Source organism: Phascolarctos cinereus, unplaced genomic scaffold, assembly GCF_003287225.1.
Source record: "Phascolarctos cinereus isolate Bilbo 61053 unplaced genomic scaffold, phaCin_HiC Scaffold_1;HRSCAF=81, whole genome shotgun sequence".
In the NCBI taxonomy this organism is placed as follows: Eukaryota; Metazoa; Chordata; class Mammalia; order Diprotodontia; family Phascolarctidae; genus Phascolarctos; species Phascolarctos cinereus.
The window spans coordinates 68,077,793-68,096,237 of record NW_027555514.1 but is presented as its reverse complement, the minus strand read 5'-3'; the positions used below and the strand labels follow the sequence as shown (position 1 = coordinate 68,096,237).

The window sequence follows — 18,445 nt, the reverse complement described above, 5'->3', positions numbered from 1 at the left end:
GTAATTTTAAAGCCAAATATTACGAGGCTTTCTGCGGCAAGGACGTGGCTAGACAGGGCATCCCAAAATTCTTAGGGCAGTTTTAAGCTTTAATAGCTTAAGACTTAATCTCCCTTTCTTGTGAAAATAGCTTCCAAGAGGAAAAAAAAATCTGATTTCTAACAGTAAAAAGGATTTACTTTGTGCATTTTCTTCTTCTTCTTCTCGCTTCCCTGCGTGTACAACCATTCCTCCTTGGAAGCATTGCAGAAAACATGGCGGCTCCTTTCCCTGAAGCACTTGAACCTGAAAATTTAAACAGATTCTTTTAAAAAGCACTCAATAATAATTAGAACGACTGACCGCTAATTTAACAATTTGGGAGAAAAAACATTTCTGTGTTCATCACTCCAGAGGCCTGCTTACAACCACGTGTCGTCCACATGCTTGTTAATGCAGTCCCTTCGATCAGGCATTAGCAGTACCATATATAATGTTCAGCTTGAGTCAGTTCATTCATAATTTTTGGCAAGGCTCTGCACACTAAAGGAGAAAATAGTTTATTAAGCCTGGGGGCCTAAGAGCCCTAAGATGGAGGAAGCATTTCTCACTCTCAGGTGGCTTATCAATTGCTTGCACCATTTTGCATAATCTACTGCTGTTCCATGGCAGTATTTAATATATCTGAAGTCTGATTCCCAGTTCGTGTCATTTATCAAAAACCAACACCCCAACTATAGTTCTACATTCAAAATGTTAAAAAAAAAAGGTTAAAATGATGAAGCTGAGGGCCTAGGTGAAACATCCCGTTCTATTTGTCCCCCATACTAATCACTAGCATCATCATAGCTGACGTTGAAGGTTTGAAAAGCACTGTACATACGTTATCTCATTTAATCCTCACGGTAGTCTGATTATAAATATAGCACTTTTTAAAAACTACAACCACAACCCTCCAGTGCAGGGAATGGATTCAAACGCAAACCCCTGCTAGAAACTATTTTTCACATACATTTTCACAGTGGGAAATTCTCATCATTTTCAACTCTCAGGGCACTGTGCCTCACACATATGACTGCTGTCATTTAATGACAGTTAGGATAGATGTCCAAGTCTTTGGAAGACCGGATGTGTTTGCTAATCTACCTTGGAGAAAAAGTCCTCTCCCCTCCTTCCCAGAAATGCCCTTTGCTTGGCTATACATCCTTGACAGAAAAAGCATTTGTTTCATGTTTTCCAATATACAGGATCCATTCTTTGTTTTTTTTAAGCTAAGCACTAATGGATTGGTGCAAAATTGTGGCTATTCCAAAGGGCGTTTAGATGTGACTTTGCAATCTATCCTATGACTGAAGGCCCTTCCAGCTCTGGTTTTGTGATCCTAGTTTGGAACCTGATTTACTTCTCCAGTTATGTTGATAATAGAAAACGTGAAAAACTAATTTGTAATCTTGGATCAAACATGGATGGAGTGATGACAACATTAGTTTTACACATTGCTTTAGGCATTCGGTTTGATCCTCCCAAGGTGCTACTCTTCTCCCCATTTGAGAGATGGAAAAATTGAGCCTAAGAGAGGTTAAGTCACATAGCTAGTAAGTGTCTCTGGAGGGGGGGTTACTGAAGGCTAAGTCTCTGTCCATTACACTGCCTTACCACAGTGATATGTCAGTAGTAGGGAGAGGAAGCCTGAAGTATTAGCTGACAATGTGGAGAAGCGTGGATTGTGGAGAGGTCTGGGACTGAAAGTAGGCACTGGATCACCATCAAGTTAACAACCATTTATTAAGCTTGTATTATGTGCCAGGACTAATTTTTTTTTTTTGAGCTAGGCAATGGGGTTAAATGGCTTGTCCAGGGTCACACAGCTAGTAAGTATTATGTGTCTGAGGCTAGATTTGAACTCAGGTCCTCCTGAATCCAGGGCTGGTGCTCTATCCACTGACCACATAGCTTCCCCAAGGACTGCACTAATCCTGAGACAGCTAACCTAGCTAATCACTGGGATATCCCACGAAGGCTACGGGCAGACTCTTGAGGAGGGTGGTGCCTTCTGATTCCAGGGTATTCATAAGAAGATGAGGAGAGGAAGGAGGAGGGTAGAAGGGAAAAGAAATATTTCACATTGAACTTTAGCACCAGGGTAGAAATCGTCCCCTGGGGGCTCACCTGGGCCCCCCTCTCTTCATCCAGCTCCACAGTCATCAGCGCCGACGTGCCTTTCTCACTCACGGTCGAATGTCTGCCCTGCCAGAAAAAGTAGACACACTTCTCCTTGCCGGCTGTCCTGACCGGGTGCTCACCCTTCTGCCGACTCCCCACTGCAAACACACAGAGCAGCAGAGGTTCAGGTACTCAGCTGAACTCAATTGCCTCCATCTCCAGAGACATGAACTGATGACAAACAGGGCAAAAACAGCCTTCTGGCCTAGGGCTGAGGAGAATTTATTTGCAACTAGAGGGAACCATCTATATGCCCAAGAGAGAGCATAAATCATAGTATGAAGAAAAGAAGCACCTCACTTCTTGCTAAGTCACCCAGAGCCTCTAAACCCAAGAAAAACGATCTGTATGGCTTTCCTAATACCCAAAGAAAAATATCTGACATCATTTGAGGGAATCAGCACATAGCTAGCTACGTGCGTGCATGTCCAAAATCAAAGCTCTTACCACAGCACTTGTACTGTCCAGATATACAGTCTTTTCCCACATTACACCCCTCTGGCACAAGATTAGCTAGCATCTGAGTAATACGGGGAAGGGCAATAGCTTCGATGGTTAGAAGCTCAAAGGAACATCATTTATCCTGTAAAGGTGATACTAAAAAAAGCAAAAACCGGAAGAACTTTCCAAGTTCTGACCAAATGGGAACAGTTATATTGCCAATGCAATGATTTTATCAAAACGTCTGGAATTCCTTCCTTTATAATAAGGTGATTTTAAAAAAATACATAAAGCAGCATTGAGCCATTCATTTGAAATGGCAGTCATTAAAACTTCACCAGTCAAGGGGTCATTTTAGAAAAAGGCTACTGAGATCATATACATCAGCATTTCAGGCCTCCAGATAGCTCATTTTAATGAGATCTTTAACTGTGCATTCCTTCTCCTTGGTGACACAGCTTCTTCCACTCTCTTATCCAAGTTCCAGTCTCTGACAATAGGGTGTGTGTGTGTGTGTGTGTGTGTGTGTGTGTGTGTGTGTGTGTGTGTGTGTGTGTGTGTGTGTGGTGGGGGCTGGGGAAGGAGGAGGAAGAAAGGACAGCTCAGGCTGAACCCCCTTCCCCTCCCCAACCTGGAGTTCTCTTCCTTCTCATCCCTGCATCTTGGATACTGTAGCTCTCTCCCTCTGTACCTCCTACAAATGGCCTTTCCAGATTTCCTCAACCACTGCCCCCTCACCCTAACATCGTATTTATTTTGTGCCTATCCTGTTTTTACTTATTGCTGGACACATAATCTCCACAGTAGAATGGAGGCTTCTCCAGGGCAGGGACCATCACTTTTGTATCTGAATCTCCGATGTCTAGCAAAGCTCTTGGCAAATACAAGGTCACAATCAATGCTTGCTGATAGAGTGATTGGTAAATGGTGGAGTCAAGAACATGATTGCATCTGTGTGTTTCCATTATAAAGCCAACAGCAATAATTTTGCATTCTCTCTTTTTGTATTATCTATAATTCTTCCCTCTAATCAAATGCTTAAAGTAACAGTTAAGTGGGCTATCTCTGTGGAGTTTTGAGGGAGAAAGGGAAGATAAGTCCCACTTTACTGTAAGCTGCTAGAAAGCAGGTGTCACAAGGGCCATCTGCAAAATGGTGCTTCATAAATGAGCCGAATGAGGCTTTCTCAGAGCACTTAAAGCATGAATGAAAAATTAGTTAGTGCCAAGTATCAAGAATCATCAAAGGGGAATATGTCGATTTTTATAGGCCAAATGAAACAAACAACCCAGTAAGGAGTTGACAAGACACATGGCAAACTCTTAATAACCTGCACTTCACTTGTTTGTCATTTCTGAATGCTTGGATAGGGCTGTCCTAAAGTTTACTTAGCAAACTGCTTCTTTGTAAAGTAGGAAAATTGAGGATGTGTCAACAATACCGATGAGAGGGTGTTCAAAATATCATGACTTTTCAGTCCACTTCAAAAAAACTTCGAGAAGCAGCTACATTATCATCATCTTCATCATCATAAATATCTCTCACATCAATAGCTCTTTAAGTGGCTCACATTTCTATAGAATTACAGGTTTTACCAAGGCCTCTCCTCCTGACTGGAGGCGGGTGGGGCAAGCTTTATTATCTGCATTTTATAGACTAAGAGACAAAAACTCTAAGAGAGAGCTAAGTGACTCGCCCCAGATCACAGGGCAAATACAGAAATATTTGGGACGGCAGCCTAGGTCCCCAGACTTCAAATTCAAGGCTCCTTCCACTATATGTAATACAAGGGCCTTATGCACAGGAATAGTTGATTTGCTAAGTAGGTAGAGTGTTGGAATTGGAATCAGGAGAGACCAAGTTCTATGTTTCTACAAGTTCTATGACTAAGGCAAGTCACTTAAGCTCTGTAAACCTCAGTTTCCTCATCTGAGAAATAGAGATAATACTTATAGTACTTTACCTCCTAGGGTTCCTGTGGGGATCAAGTGAGATCATATATAGTTATGTTTCAAAATGGTGATGTACTCCATAAATGCCAGCTATTACTTGGAGGAAGCCTGGCAGAGTGGGCATTTGGTGGTCATTGGATTTGGTCTCAGGAATATCTAGATTTAAAGCCTTCCTCTAATGCTTATTAACTGGGTAACAATGGGCAAGTTAGCTTCACTAGGCTCATCTATAGAATAGACATGTTGATACTGAAGCACTTACATCTCACAGAGCCTCAAAGGAGACAGATGATGTATACATACCACCTTTGCAAATCTTGAAGCACTATATGAATGTCTATTATTATTATTATTGTTATTGTTAATTAAAGTGGTTTTTTAAGGACTATGACTAAATGATAACTTATTAGTCTAGTTTGAGTTACTGAAATAAAACTATATTAAAAGAAATAGATTCCATAATTCAGAATTTTCAGTACTTCTTCTAAATTGCTTCTATGCCAGCAGCCAAACTTAGAGCTCAGTGTGAATTTAGCCCTGATGGTTGTATTTCACTATTTCTGATTTTATCAAATTTTTCAAAGGCCTAACCAAAAGCAGACCTCCAGTGTGCCAGGCAGAGCCTTCATGGCAGATTTCTAGGAAGACAGGAACCCTTGGCAAAGAGCACGGATGAGACTGATTCAGTGCAGGGCACTCCCAGAAGGAGCACCCTCACGGATGAAATCACAGCTCCAATGGGGAATTAAGTACTGAGCAAAATTAAATTTTAAAGGTTTTTTTTTTAAATTAGGAAGTCATAATAATAACAATCGCTTCCATTTCTTTAGCATGTTAGGATTCAAAAAGAGATCAATCCTGTGAGGTAGGCAGGCCAAATAATATCATATCCCCATTTTATAGATAAGAAAACTGAGGCTCAGAAAGGCAAAATGTCTATTTGTCCATGATCTCAATCACAGTGCTGGGAAGTATGTCAGGGCCAAAATTAAAACCCAGGTCTCCTAATTCCAAGTCCAGCAATTTTCCTATGGCATCTAGTGACTTATTTCGCTTTAATCTATGCAATTGACCAACTCTTAAGAGTTTCAGAAAGGCTCAGATTGAAGTGAAAAATAGCAACCAGTAATTTGAGCTATCCAAAGGGGAAAGGGGCTGCCTCGGGATAAAGTGGGCTCCTCCTCCCCACAGGTCATCAGGGGTATGTGGAGAGTGTCTTCCACGAAGTAGGAATTAGTCTTGAAGGCCCTTTCAGCTCTCAGACTCTGTGACTCTATGTACGTTCAGGGATACCATGGAGAACATTCTTAGGTATGGTCTGGAAATGAGATAGCCTTGGAGGTCCCTTTCCCCTCTATGAGTCTCTGATTATACCAACGCTATCAAGAACTCTATGTCACTCCCTATGGCAACGATCACATGAGTAATTGAACGCTAAGAGCATGGTCAATCCTTATTAGATTTCAAACAATGACAAAATGCTTCCAAGTCATCAACATGCATTTTCAAGATGTCCTCTGGGAAGTGTGTTTGATAATAATGGTGGAAAAATGGAAGCACCATGAAAAGATCATGAATTACCTCCTTGGGTCAACCAGTCAGGGACAGCCCAGATCTCATAACTATTAGGTCTTGTTCTACCCTGTCCTGGTTCGATCACATCTGGGCTCCTCTGTACTATATTCAGCTCTGGATGGCATATTTTAGGAAGGCCCCTGACAAACTGGAAATCTATCCATAGAAGGGTCACCAGGGACTTCAGAACACTCTAGAAGGTCAGTTTAAAACTTAAAGGCACACACACACACACACACACACACACACACACACCCCCCATCCTCAAAAGATGAGGAGTGCACCAAATGGAAGTGTTTAGCCTCGAGAAGACTTGGGAAAGTCGAGAGGGCGCATGCTTGCTATCTTCAAATACTTGAAGGATTGTTGCACAAAAGAGGGATTCAATTTTTCTGCTTAGCCCCAGAGGTCAGAATGAGGAACACTGGGTAGAAGATGCAGAGGAGCAGATTTAGGTTCCTGCTTTCCAAGCATGATGGACTTTTGAGGGAAGCGGTGGGTTCCGTCTCCTTACAGGTGTTTGAGGGGAGGCATATGGCCGCTTCTCAGGGATGTCAGAGAGCACGGGGTTGGTTAATTTGTTTTAAAAGATATTTTGACAACTGTATTTTTCAATATAATTGGTTTCCAATGTAATTCTTTGTATGTTATTTTATGCATTTAAAAACATCCTGAGAATGGTTCCCTAAGCTTCACCAAACTGCAAAAAGGAATACAGTGAAAAAAAACCAAACGGTTGGCATCCTCCCCCGCAGTGTAACAGAAATTCCTGGTCAGGGATGGTGCCTGAAATGCTTTGATTGTCTTCTGCTGCTCCATTTGACCACCTTCTACTTTGCTGGAGCAAGGGTCACACCATTCCTTGGAGGAACCTGACGTCAGCTCTATTTTTTTTGCTATAAATTTCACTTACTAAAAGAATACAATTCCCCTGTATCCCCTTGAAGAGAGTACTGGGATTCAAACCAAGCACCTGTGGCAGAGTGGACTATCTGATTACATCCTCTCTTACCCCCTCAGGTCACAATGGCTTGTCTCCTGCGCAGCCTGGCCAGTAGCAGCAAACCTGGGTGGGATGGGGTGGGGGAACTGTCTCCACAGCTGCTGCTTTCTGCTGACCCCTGTAGAATCCTGCTCTCCCAGAAGGTGCTACAGTGGAGGGCTATATTTCTAGAGCCACCTCCAGCTGCCTCCCTGTGGGGGTCTGTCATCTTTTGGACTGACCAACAGAGTCATTCCAGTGAACCAAGGTTCCCCTGATGGTGAAACAGTCTGCAAATGCCATACGGTTGTGTTTTGCTGTCCCCCAAAGGCACTTTTGGAAATTCGGATGCTTCCTGTTCCAATAGAATTCTCTAGCACCTGGACATTTTCAAAGTTGTTTACTGCTTTGCAAAAGTGTTTCCAGACCTGGCTCTTTAATAGATGGACATTTGGTCCATTGAGAGGTAATTAAAAAAAAAGTTCTGGGGTGCAGCAGGTGGGGCAGTCAGTATGATTTCATGTTGGCTCCTAGCTGGATTGCTCTGATGGTCTATGGTTATGCTCCTTTTCCTCACTTGTCTCTTCCATATTAGGTAAGAGAATCACCATACATCTACTTGTGCATTGCCTATTTATTCCTTTGTCAAGTGACACAGCTACACTTGAATTTTACATATAGCTTATATCTGAGGTTTATGCATTTGAGTGGTGTTCTGTAGTTTCCCCATGCAATACACATTTCCAAGAGTCAACTGTTACTTTCAAATTTCCTGTTTTCTTTCCCTTCCGCCTACCAGCACAGAACATAATCTAAGATGAATCTCTGTTTGGATAAGGGTTTGTTTATTCTGCTTAGCACCGGTCAGAGCTGATGGGTTTTCAACAGCTATCAATGGGTCCCCCAAGACCCATCTGGCCCAGGAAAGAAGGACATGTTTGTCTGCAGATGAACAGGTTTCTGTACACAGGCTGTAAGGAATATGTTACTAAAATCACATTTCCAACCTGCAGGATCTGAGATTAAATAGAACTCAAGCCTAATCTCTCTTAAGTAAACTGGTCAAGTGAAATTATGTGCTTTGAAATCAATGGGAGAGGCATCATATTTACATTTCTTCCTTTTCCTCCTCCTAGCTCTCAGATTTCTGTTCTGGTGAGTGCTGGGGGAATTTTTGGGTATTTCACTTTAGATTTTCATTTAGATATGTCAAGTAGAGAGACCAAAATGGCAATATTTGAGATGACATAAAGAGATTTAATCTTTAGTTCATAAAGTTCTAAGCCTGGATTTTGTAACTACAGCTTTTTACTGAAGCTTCTCAAGAAATTACTGACAGATATATTCTTGCAGACCATGTCAGCTAAGTAAATCCAGTCATTGTACACCGGCTAAGTGACACCTAACTCCAAATAAAAGCACCTCCAAAGAGAAGGTTTGAGGTAGGCCTTGTTCCCTATTGCCACTTCTAGAACATTCACTTCATTCCATCCCTCAATTGCTTTTCTTCCGCTAAAGTCTGGGCAATCCATTTAGAACCCCCTCTCTCCATCTTGTTGCTATGATCTCCACATTTCCAGGTCCCTATACCAACTCTCTTTCTCTGACCCCTGGACCTCAAGTCTTTCTCTCCACCCCAATCCCTGCCACCAGCATTGCTGCTAGAGAAAGGCATGAAATCAAGCACCTTTTAACCACCATGAATTGCTGTCACAGCATAGTGGACAGAGAACTGACCTCAGAGTCAGGATGACCAGGGTTCACATGTCATCTGTAACACATACTGGCTGTACGCCTTAGGCACTTACCTTCTCAGTGCCTTCAAATCTCTAAGACTCTAAGCTGAAGATGCAAATGAGTAGAAGATCATTTCTTCCTCACTGGGAACCTCCCTACAATGATGAAATGACAGGTCTGGGGGGAATCAATAAGTCCATCTATAACTTCAGTGGGACCTTCTCAGATGCCCTGCAATCATCTTCAGGCCACGGGACACCACCTCCCTCAACTCTCCGGCTCTGAGCTTTTCAGCAGCAGCAGCATCCATTCTTCCCTTCTCCCTCAGAAAGAGCTACCTCTCTATCTCTCAGGCACAACCATAGCTTCCTCAGGCTAACTCGCTTCAATCTGTGCTTTAAGATCCAATCCTGTCCTGACTCCTTCCAGCCCTTGCTACTCTAACCATTGCCATTTTTATGTAACCCTCAACTTCTTTCTCTTTCTTGGCCTCTTCCTTTCTGCCAGGAAACATTCTCCACCTCAGATGAGGTAGTATTTGTAAAGTACTTAGCACAGTGCTTGGCACACAGGAGGTGCTTCATAAATGCCTATTCCCTTCTTCCCTCCAAGTCTCTCCAATCCTTTAACCCTCTTTATCTTTCTATTACCATTCTATTCCACTTAGCTACTAACGTCCTATTTCTCATTTTTCCTTCATTATACAAAGAGCTGTCGACGCTCAGGACCGCCACTTCTTCACCAATCATTCTCTCCTCAGAAAGTCACTCATGGATTCTGTCATCCCCTTACTCTGTTTAGACTATTCTTTCGAGGTAACCAATGAGCCAGCCCTGAATGGTCACATCCGCTGCCCTTCATTCGGTTCTCATCCTTCTGGACTTCTCTGAAACATTCTGACACTGTCGATCCACCCCCTGCTTCTGGGTACTCCCTTCTCCTTTGGCTTCAGAGATACCATCCCGCTCCCCTAATGGAACTCCGACCTAACTGCTCTTCTTCTGTCCTTGCTGGTTCCTTCTTGTCTTCTTGAGGCTCTGAGGTCCTCCACAATCTGGCACCATTCTGTACTTCCAACAATACTCCCCATTATGCCCTTCCACTCATTCTTCACTACAACCAGATCTGACTTCTCTTTGCCCTAAGAATATGCCCTATACTCTCCCTGTATGTCTACACTTTTTATCTTACTCTTCCTAAGCCTGGAATGTCTTCTCTCACCCATCTATTTAATTCCTACCCAGTTCAACTCGACTGCCACCTCTTCCGTGAAGCCTTTCTTCATCATTCCCTCTGCCATTCCACCCCAGTCAGTAATGACCTTCTCACCTTAGACCTCACATAGCAATCTGTTTCATACTTCTTTAATGCACACATATCATGTCGTATCGTGCATTATAGCTATCTGTGGGGGTGTCTCATTCCTCTATTAGACTGTAAGCACTATAAGGGCAAGGACCACACGTCTTATCTAAACTTCGTATTTCTCCCAGTATTTGGCCCAGGTGCTGAACACAGGAGGTGTTTAACACATATTTCTATTGAATGAGAGAAATAAGGATGAGGAAAGATGACAAAAGTTTTGAGTCATTGCTTTTGATGACACAGAAAAATAATTCTATCAAAAGTCCCACTAAGGGTTCCTTTTTTCAGGTCTCCTTTTTCTTTCTTCTTTGCTGGTAGAAATAGAATTTTTTTTTTATAGGAATTGTTATATGGGCAGTGGCCTATGAGAAGTTTGGCTATAAAAGTAAGCAGTGAAGCACTGTGGTTAGAATGCCAGGCTTGAAATCAGGACAACTGGAGTTCAAATCTGGAAGTTAACACTTATTAGCTAGGTGACCATGAGCAAGTTACTTAACTCTCTGAGCCTTATCTTCCTTAGCTGTAAAGTGGAGATAATATCTATAGAATGCACACCTCATGGGGTTATTGTGAGATTCAAGTGAGATAATGTACATTAAAAATTTTGCCAACTTTAATTTGCTGGATAAACGTAGGAGATCATTGTTGAAAAATATCTGTTTAACCAAACCAACAAAATATAGTTACTATGTCTCCTCCTCTGAGAAAGGAAAATAGCACTATTATAAAGCCTTTTTATAATAATAAGGATGAAGCAAGCTGAAAGTTATCATTAGGACTGTATATATAACCTTACATAAGCATGTAATGATCCCAAGGATCGTTCACATATCTTATTTGTTCCTTACAACCTTAAAAGTGAGGTAGTGAAAGTACTGTTTCTATTTCAAAGACGGGGAAACTGAGGCTTGGAGAATCTGAGGGAGTTGCCCAAGATCACACAGCTGGGAAGTAGCAGAGTCAGAACTTGAACCCAAACCCAGTGCTTTCTTTCCCTCATCATGTAGTCTTCCTCTGCCATGCTGCCTTGCTCATACTGCAGTTTCGATTTAAAATTACTTGAATTTGGTTTATCTAATTAAGCTCTAAAATCTTTCCAGGAACTAATATGTAGCCACAAAATAAAACTCACAGATACATAATTTAAACACATATATAGAAAACCAGTATTAAACAGAAAAAAAGGTGAGAGCCAAATATACAAGCTGAATTCTGTTCAAAGACGGGCTTTGGAAAAAGATCATTGGCACTGCCAAGCTGGTGGGAATTTCACCTCCTCTACTCTTTTTTTTTTGTTGGCAATTGGGGTTAAGTGACTTACCCAGGGTCACACAGCTAGTAAGTGTCAAGTGTTTGGTCTGAGGCTGGATTTAAACTCAGGTCCTCCTGACTTCAGGGCCAGTGCTCTATCCACTTCGCCACCTAGCTGCCCCACCACCTCCTCTACTCTTAAGAGGTGTAAGGCCCTCTAAATGAACAGTAGGATTGTTACCTGGTACCTATCCAGCTGGGAATAAGACACTGCACAAATAAGAAATTTCACACCAAAAAGTGCTATTTGCAAAGTCAGTGTTAGAGCAAGGGGATTATTAGCTTGATCAAGATGGAAGAATTCACTAACCTGCAGTGCTCACCATGTACTTCCATTTCACAACATACGTGTCTCCCTCATGGAACTGGCCAATGCTCTGTTTGGGGAGCCTACTGTAGTCAAATTCCAAGATGTGCCAAACATCCACAGAAACACTGGCAATCTCAAATTGCCTCCGGTCATCCCCTTCGATAAGTCCATAGCCACGGCCAACATTGACTCCATCCAAGATGGTGCCAACAGTCACTTGGGGCACTGGCACCATCAGCATTACATCGTAGGCTTTAACCTCAGACCTAGAGTCTTCCTGCAAGAGAGCAGAGACATTCCTTTTCCTTTGCCCACATTTCTACAGAAAGGTCTCCTGTCAACTCAATACCATTTCATCTATTCTTATACCAGTGTCTGGAGACCTTTTCACTCTTCATCCCAGTATATTTGTTGTGCTCCTTTGGCTTTTAATGAAGGGAAGCTTGGAGATGCAACATACCACCAGAGTGCAGAGAGGCAAAGCTCATGAAGTTGTTTTCTCATTATCAAGCTGGGAGGGCCCAGGAAGGAAATAGATTTCATCTCCTGGAATCTGTACATAATTAGAAGCCACTCTACAGTTCTACAAGGAGAGCCTGAGAGGGAACATTTTCAGCTTCAGTGCCCTCCCTTCGGGGAGAATAAACAACACCCTAAATGCCAAATGAGGACAAATGGAATACCTTCTGTGGGGTGAGCTCACTGGAGTTCTTTTCATAAGGCTTCTTCATTTCAGTCCAGTCAAGAAATTTTTCTTTGAAGAGAATAGTCTCATTGTGCTCAGTGAGTCTTCCAAATATTGCCCAATCAGGTCGCCCCTGTCCTTTTCTATGGAAGAAAGACAAATAAGGATGTGATGGAAGCAGAGGAGGAGAAGGGAGTGAGTGAGAGAGAGAGAGAGAGAGAGAGAGAGAGAGAGAGAGAGAGAGAGAGAGAGAGAGAAAGAGAAGGAGGAAGGAAAGAGAAGGAGGGGGGAGAGAGACAGATTGAGAGAGAGGAAGGCGGAGGAAGAGGGAGAGAGAGAGAAGGGAGAAGAAAGAGGGAGGGAGATAGGGAGAGACACACACATACACACATAGAGAAGGAGAGAGAGTGCACACTAATATTTATTTTCAATACAAATCAACGAAGTCCCCATACTAATAATACCACATTTGGATAATAAGAACAGCAAACCCCATACACAAGAACATTTTAAGTGCATGTTTTCAAGACTTGGTTACACAGAATAGGAATTTGCTAGTATGACACAGCAGCTCAGCTACAATGCTGAACTTTGGAGTTTCTATGGAACAGTGACCATGTGAAAGGCAGATTTCTCTGTACTTCCAGGAAGGGGTTCCTTTGGTTGAAACCTAACAAGAGATCCAGTTTCTGGTGAATTCCATTTTCTATGGCATTGTAGTTTGGGGACCCTCCAGTGTACTTAGGTTTTGAGGTCCTTCCTTGTAGCTCTAATGCAGTCTATTTTCATATTTTACAAAATGGACTTTTATGGATTAAAATATTAATTTCAAAGGCCACGAGAAAGGCAATTTGAGACAACAGGAACAGATAGCAAAACTAAAAGAAAAGCAAGATGAATGTGAACTTGGAATAATCGCAACTTTCTTTGCACTTTAGAATCTGTCTTTCTTTACCTTCTTGCCCTAACATGGAAAAAAGTCAGGCTGGGAAAATAAGCACTAAAGCTCTCTTGAAAGTGGCTATTTTGGGGGCAGCTAGGTGGCTCAGTGGATAGAGCACCGGCCCTGAAGACAGGAGGACCTGAGTTCAAATCCGGCCTCAGACCAAACACTTGACACTTACTAGCTGTGTGACCCTGGGCAAGTCACTTAACCCCAATTGCCTAAAAGCCAAAAAAAAAAAAGTGGCTATTTTCCCAGTCTGACTCTCCCGTGTTAGGGCAAGGTAGAGAAAGGACTGAAATAAGATGTGGTGATGTGCACACTAGGGGATTTTCATGGCACAATCAGTGAGCTGGCTTTAAAGAATTAGAAATTACAGATATTTCAATTATAGATATTTCTAATTTTTCAAAGCCAGGTCTTTCGTTATGGGAAAAGATTGAGCCCCTCACTATGTCTGTCTTCAATCCTTTGAAAGATCTGGGATTTCATCAGTGTGGGCCCTGACTCCACTGTCCCAGACCTTAAACCCTTTACATCTTGGTAGATGGTTGCATGAGTTGCCTTAGGCATCAATAACCTGATGGCCAAGCTTCTGGTAATGAGCTTCTCTGTCCTCAGCCAGCCTGACCTTCTCACAATAGGCATATAACCTATTTCTGGGCTCATACTCTACAGACTTTCCAGCTTGGCAAGTCCTATCAGATCTTATTTTCCTTTGGAATGGCCTTTGAAAACCTAGAGTCTCTAATTTGCATAACTTCACATGTATAACTGATATTATATTGCTTGCCTTCTTGTGGATGGGGGAAGGATGGGAGAGAGGGAGAGAATTTGGAACTCAATAATTAAGAAAAAAGAACTATTTAAAAAAAGAAAACCTAGAGTCATCTCCAAGGCATAATAATGATCCATTGGAGTAGGACTTAAGGGGACAGCACTGATCCCAATGGTCTGTTTCAGATGGCTCCTGTCAGTACCGTGACCCATCTAGCATGATCAGTTGCCATTTGTTTTCAAACCTAGATTTTATATTCTTAGTGGATGGGGGAAACAAATCAAGGTCATCACCTGGGAAAAGAAGTCTTCAAAAGGAACCATAACTCAGGTGTATGAGCAAAAACAAGAATGCTGTGAAGGGCTGTGCTTTTTCATTGTGGTGGTGTCCTTTAAATCTAGGATGCTCTGCAGGCTTGTTAGGCTGGCTTACTTTTTAAGAGTAAGCGGCAAAGTGCTTTCCCAACTTTTATTTCTCAAAGTTCTGCACTTGTAGCAAGGAAGAAATCATATGGTACAATAGAATGGCCCATTACCAGGAAAGAAACTGGGGTTTCAGTCTCAGGTCTGCCAAAAATTAGATTGATAACTTGGGGCAAGTCACTTAATTTCCCTGAGCCTCAGTTTCCCCATTTATCCAATGAAAGATTTTTACTTATGTGATTTTAAAAGTCTCTTAAAATTAAAGTGATGTCACTGTAATGGAAAAATTTGAGGTTAATTTTATTTTTAATCATGTACATAGTTTATAGCCTAGGGGTCTACTTCTTTAAAACTCCAAATGACTTTTCCCCATAGGTTCATTGCTTTGGGATGCATAAACCATAGTTTTTGGGTTTTTTTGGTAATCCAAATTTTAATCTTGGGGGAAAAAAATCATAGTCAATATATTTCAATTAGCCCTCAATTTGATCCGTGGATCATAACTATAAGGCAGGTAAGGGCATATAAATAAGGCAAATTACAGACACATCTGGCACAATTTGCCATCCTGCTATTGGGGTGATACCACAAAACGGAGCAGCAAAAATAGAATGGTGAGTAATATACTGTGATGCAAAAATTGCCCTGTGAACCTCCCTGAAATGATCTATGAAAATGAGAGTCTGGGGAGCAAGAAGTCATTTGAGTCACAGACTCACCATGCTAGAAGAGACCACTGAGACTGTCTAGGTCAATCTTCTTCTCTGACAGGGGCCCCAACAATGCAAGGCACGCAAAACAGTGGCAAACAGCCTTGCAGTTAGAGAGTCTCAGTGAAGTTTAGTTTTTTTTTTTTAATAGAGTTAAGAGGAGTTAGCAGACTAGGCTAAGAATAAGATTCCTGGAAGCCTCTTGTTAGTTTACATAGCAAAAATGGAAATCATACTGGAAAACAACAGGCCCGTGACTTATTGTTTGTACGCTGATGAATCTATGCGATCTCACTCTCTCTCCTAGTGCAGGTAAGAGCCACTCCATGACTTCTTATCTTGAGTGAGACTCCTCTGTGACTTTCCACTATGGAGGATCCTCCCAACATAATGATGGCCCATCTCTGGGTCTCTTCATATTGAGCATCCCCAAAAGTCTTAATTTTAGGCTTTAATAGCTTAAAATTATTAAAAACACTAAATTTAACCCATATTTCACGGATTCCAATGTGGCACTCAAGCTGACTACTGGCTATCTCTCCCTTTCCAGATGGTGTCCTTTTTGAATGCCACTTCTCATGAGCTAGGTAGCAGTGGTCACATGCTGCAGCCTACTTAGAGCTTCCATTACCCTTTGGAAAACCTGAGATTTTGTCTTCTCTAGGATTGGGGTCTTCTATGGATAGTTTCTAGCCATATGGTGCCATCAGGAGAAAACTAGTGTGTAAAACCCAGGGAGCAATGCTGGATCACTGAAAGTACTTCAAAGTTCCCCAAATGCTATTTTAGCTCATTCTCCTCTTCTTTCTGTTTAATTCTGGGCCTCCTGATCATTTCCTGTCCTAGAGGGTTCGCTAATTATTGCTCCACGTGTTCACTATGTTTCTCCAGTGAGGCTGTAAGCATCTGAAAGGCAGGAAGCGTCTACAAGAGCCAGTTTCTTTTGTGCTCCCAATGCACGCTTGCTTACTAAACACCTGATGGCCACCCTGCTGCTCCATCCTCTTTGGACGCTTAGCTAGCACTTTTCAGTCCTCTACAAAACTGAGATGCAAATTGCATTGGTAAAATTATAGTAAGTGTCCTGTCCCATGGGAATTTTCTACAGGTTTTCATGTAGAATTCAAAACAAAAATTTAACATTCAAATGATATCCATTAAGGGGAGGGGAACCTCAACCTTTTGAAGGATGGAAGGAAGCACTTTACTTTTATTAGATTCTTAGCTCATTGCATACACACACATATGCATCTTCACACATGCTTCTCTGGGTGCTATATTCAAGAGTACATTTCAGCTTCTAAAGATATAAAATCCTAGACTAAAGTATGAGCTTTAGAAGACAATTTCCCCTTGCACAGCAAATGGCACAGACGTGAGTTCTGAAAATAAAAAGAGACTTTACCACATGCAAGTCTTATTATCATTTTTTTAAATATTAGGTCTAAAATATAAGTAAATGACATTAGCGGAGCCCAAGGAAACAGAGACCAAAAAGGCAGTCCCAGCTATGTATCTATGTTGCCTTGGGAAAACTGCTTCTGCTGTCTGGGTCTCATCTCTAGTGTTCTTATCTAAATTAAAGAGTTGGATAGATCACTAATAACGTCTTTTCCTCCTCTTCCATCATAATTCTGTGGTTCTAAAAACATGTTTTTTTCAAGATGGTATAAATCAGCATCATAAGGGAGTAAATAAACTTAGGGAAAGAGGTGATGAGATATGTAATATCTTGAGATAAATAAAAATAATATGTTTAAAAGTAAATTTAATTTTAAATTCTATTAAATTAATTAAATTACTCCCTGCTCACTATGCGACAGCATTGTTTTGAGGTTTTAAAAACTAATCCCGTTTTCAGGCAATAATATCTATTAAATTAATTAAAATACTGGGATAAATTGTTCTGAGATCAGAGCTAGAATTCTATATATAGAACAGAAGCTAGTTAGGAAAAAGAGGTTGGGAGTCTGAGAGTATAAGGCTCAAAGTGGAGTGGGAGTCATATGTACAGGCCAAGGTTCCTACGAAGCAAAGTTAGGGAAACACTATAGAGTTTGTAGTGGCATGGGGTAATCAGTGACTGACAGGGCATCACATTACAACAATCAGAAAAAGATAGGGGCAATGTTTCAGGGGTGGGGATCCTGTGGACTTGAGGCCACCTGTGGCCCTCTAGGTCCTCAAGTGCAGCCTGAATCCAGGATTTACTTAAAGGGCCACACTTGAGGACCTAGAGAGCCACAGGTGGCCTCAAGTTCACAGGATCTCCACCCCTGGTTAAGGAATCTCCCTGCTCACTAAGCTGAGGGCTTTGCAGCTCCAGCCTGGGTCAAATTGGCTAGTCCAAATGGCCTTCTAACATTCAGTGCTCACTAAGACAGAAAATGTTACCACCATAAAAGCAACATAACTCATGGCCAAAAGGTCAGTTTGTTACATTGAGGCTTAAGTATCCAGACAAGCCAGGCTCTCTAGGTTTGAAGGTACAGGGAGTATTGCTAAACTTCCCCCTCCACTTTCCTTTTTATTCTATTATCAACGATGGCTCTCTGAAAAGGGAGAGATGGGAATACATTGAAAAATATAGGTGATCATATTGCCTACATAAAAGATATCAGTAAAGATTTTTAAAAAGGGAATTGGAGGAATTTTGACTTATGTTGCCCATACCTCAGATCAAGAAGTCATAGTCACTGAATCATGGATGCTGGACCATTTTCTTATCAGTGCGTTTAACCAGTACTGTTCCCTGACCTTCTTGGCAGCTAGAAAGCTGCAGGTGGAAAATGCTTGTTCATTGCAACAAATTAAAAAGAGGTCATTAAACATCTTCCAGAAAACAATGAGAAATTATTGCCTGAAAATGGGGTTAGTTTTTAAAACCTCGAAACAATGCCGTCACATACTGAGCAGGCTGTGATTTGCATACCACCTCATGACCAATTGTGAAAAGGGACTGATGCAGAAAAATGGCGCCCACTCATGACTACATGCCCCTCTTGAGCCAAGCCACCATGCTGCCACAGTAC

General features: G+C 41.7%; 1 protein-coding gene across 18 annotated transcripts in view; it reads right to left on the bottom strand.

Annotated features, from left to right (window-relative positions):
* SVIL (supervillin) overlaps positions 1-18,445 on the bottom strand; it is a 201,716-nt gene that overhangs the window by 13,761 nt on the left and 169,510 nt on the right. For all 18 annotated transcript variants that reach the window (XM_020990499.2, XM_078152028.1, XM_078152036.1 and 15 more), the window contains 4 exons: positions 12,559-12,703; positions 11,876-12,152; positions 2,149-2,300; positions 180-285 (listed from right to left, as the gene is read on the bottom strand). In XM_020990499.2, coding sequence (XP_020846158.1) covers positions 180-285; positions 2,149-2,300; positions 11,876-12,152; positions 12,559-12,703 — 680 coding nt within the window. The remainder of the gene's footprint in view (positions 1-179; positions 286-2,148; positions 2,301-11,875; positions 12,153-12,558; positions 12,704-18,445) is intronic.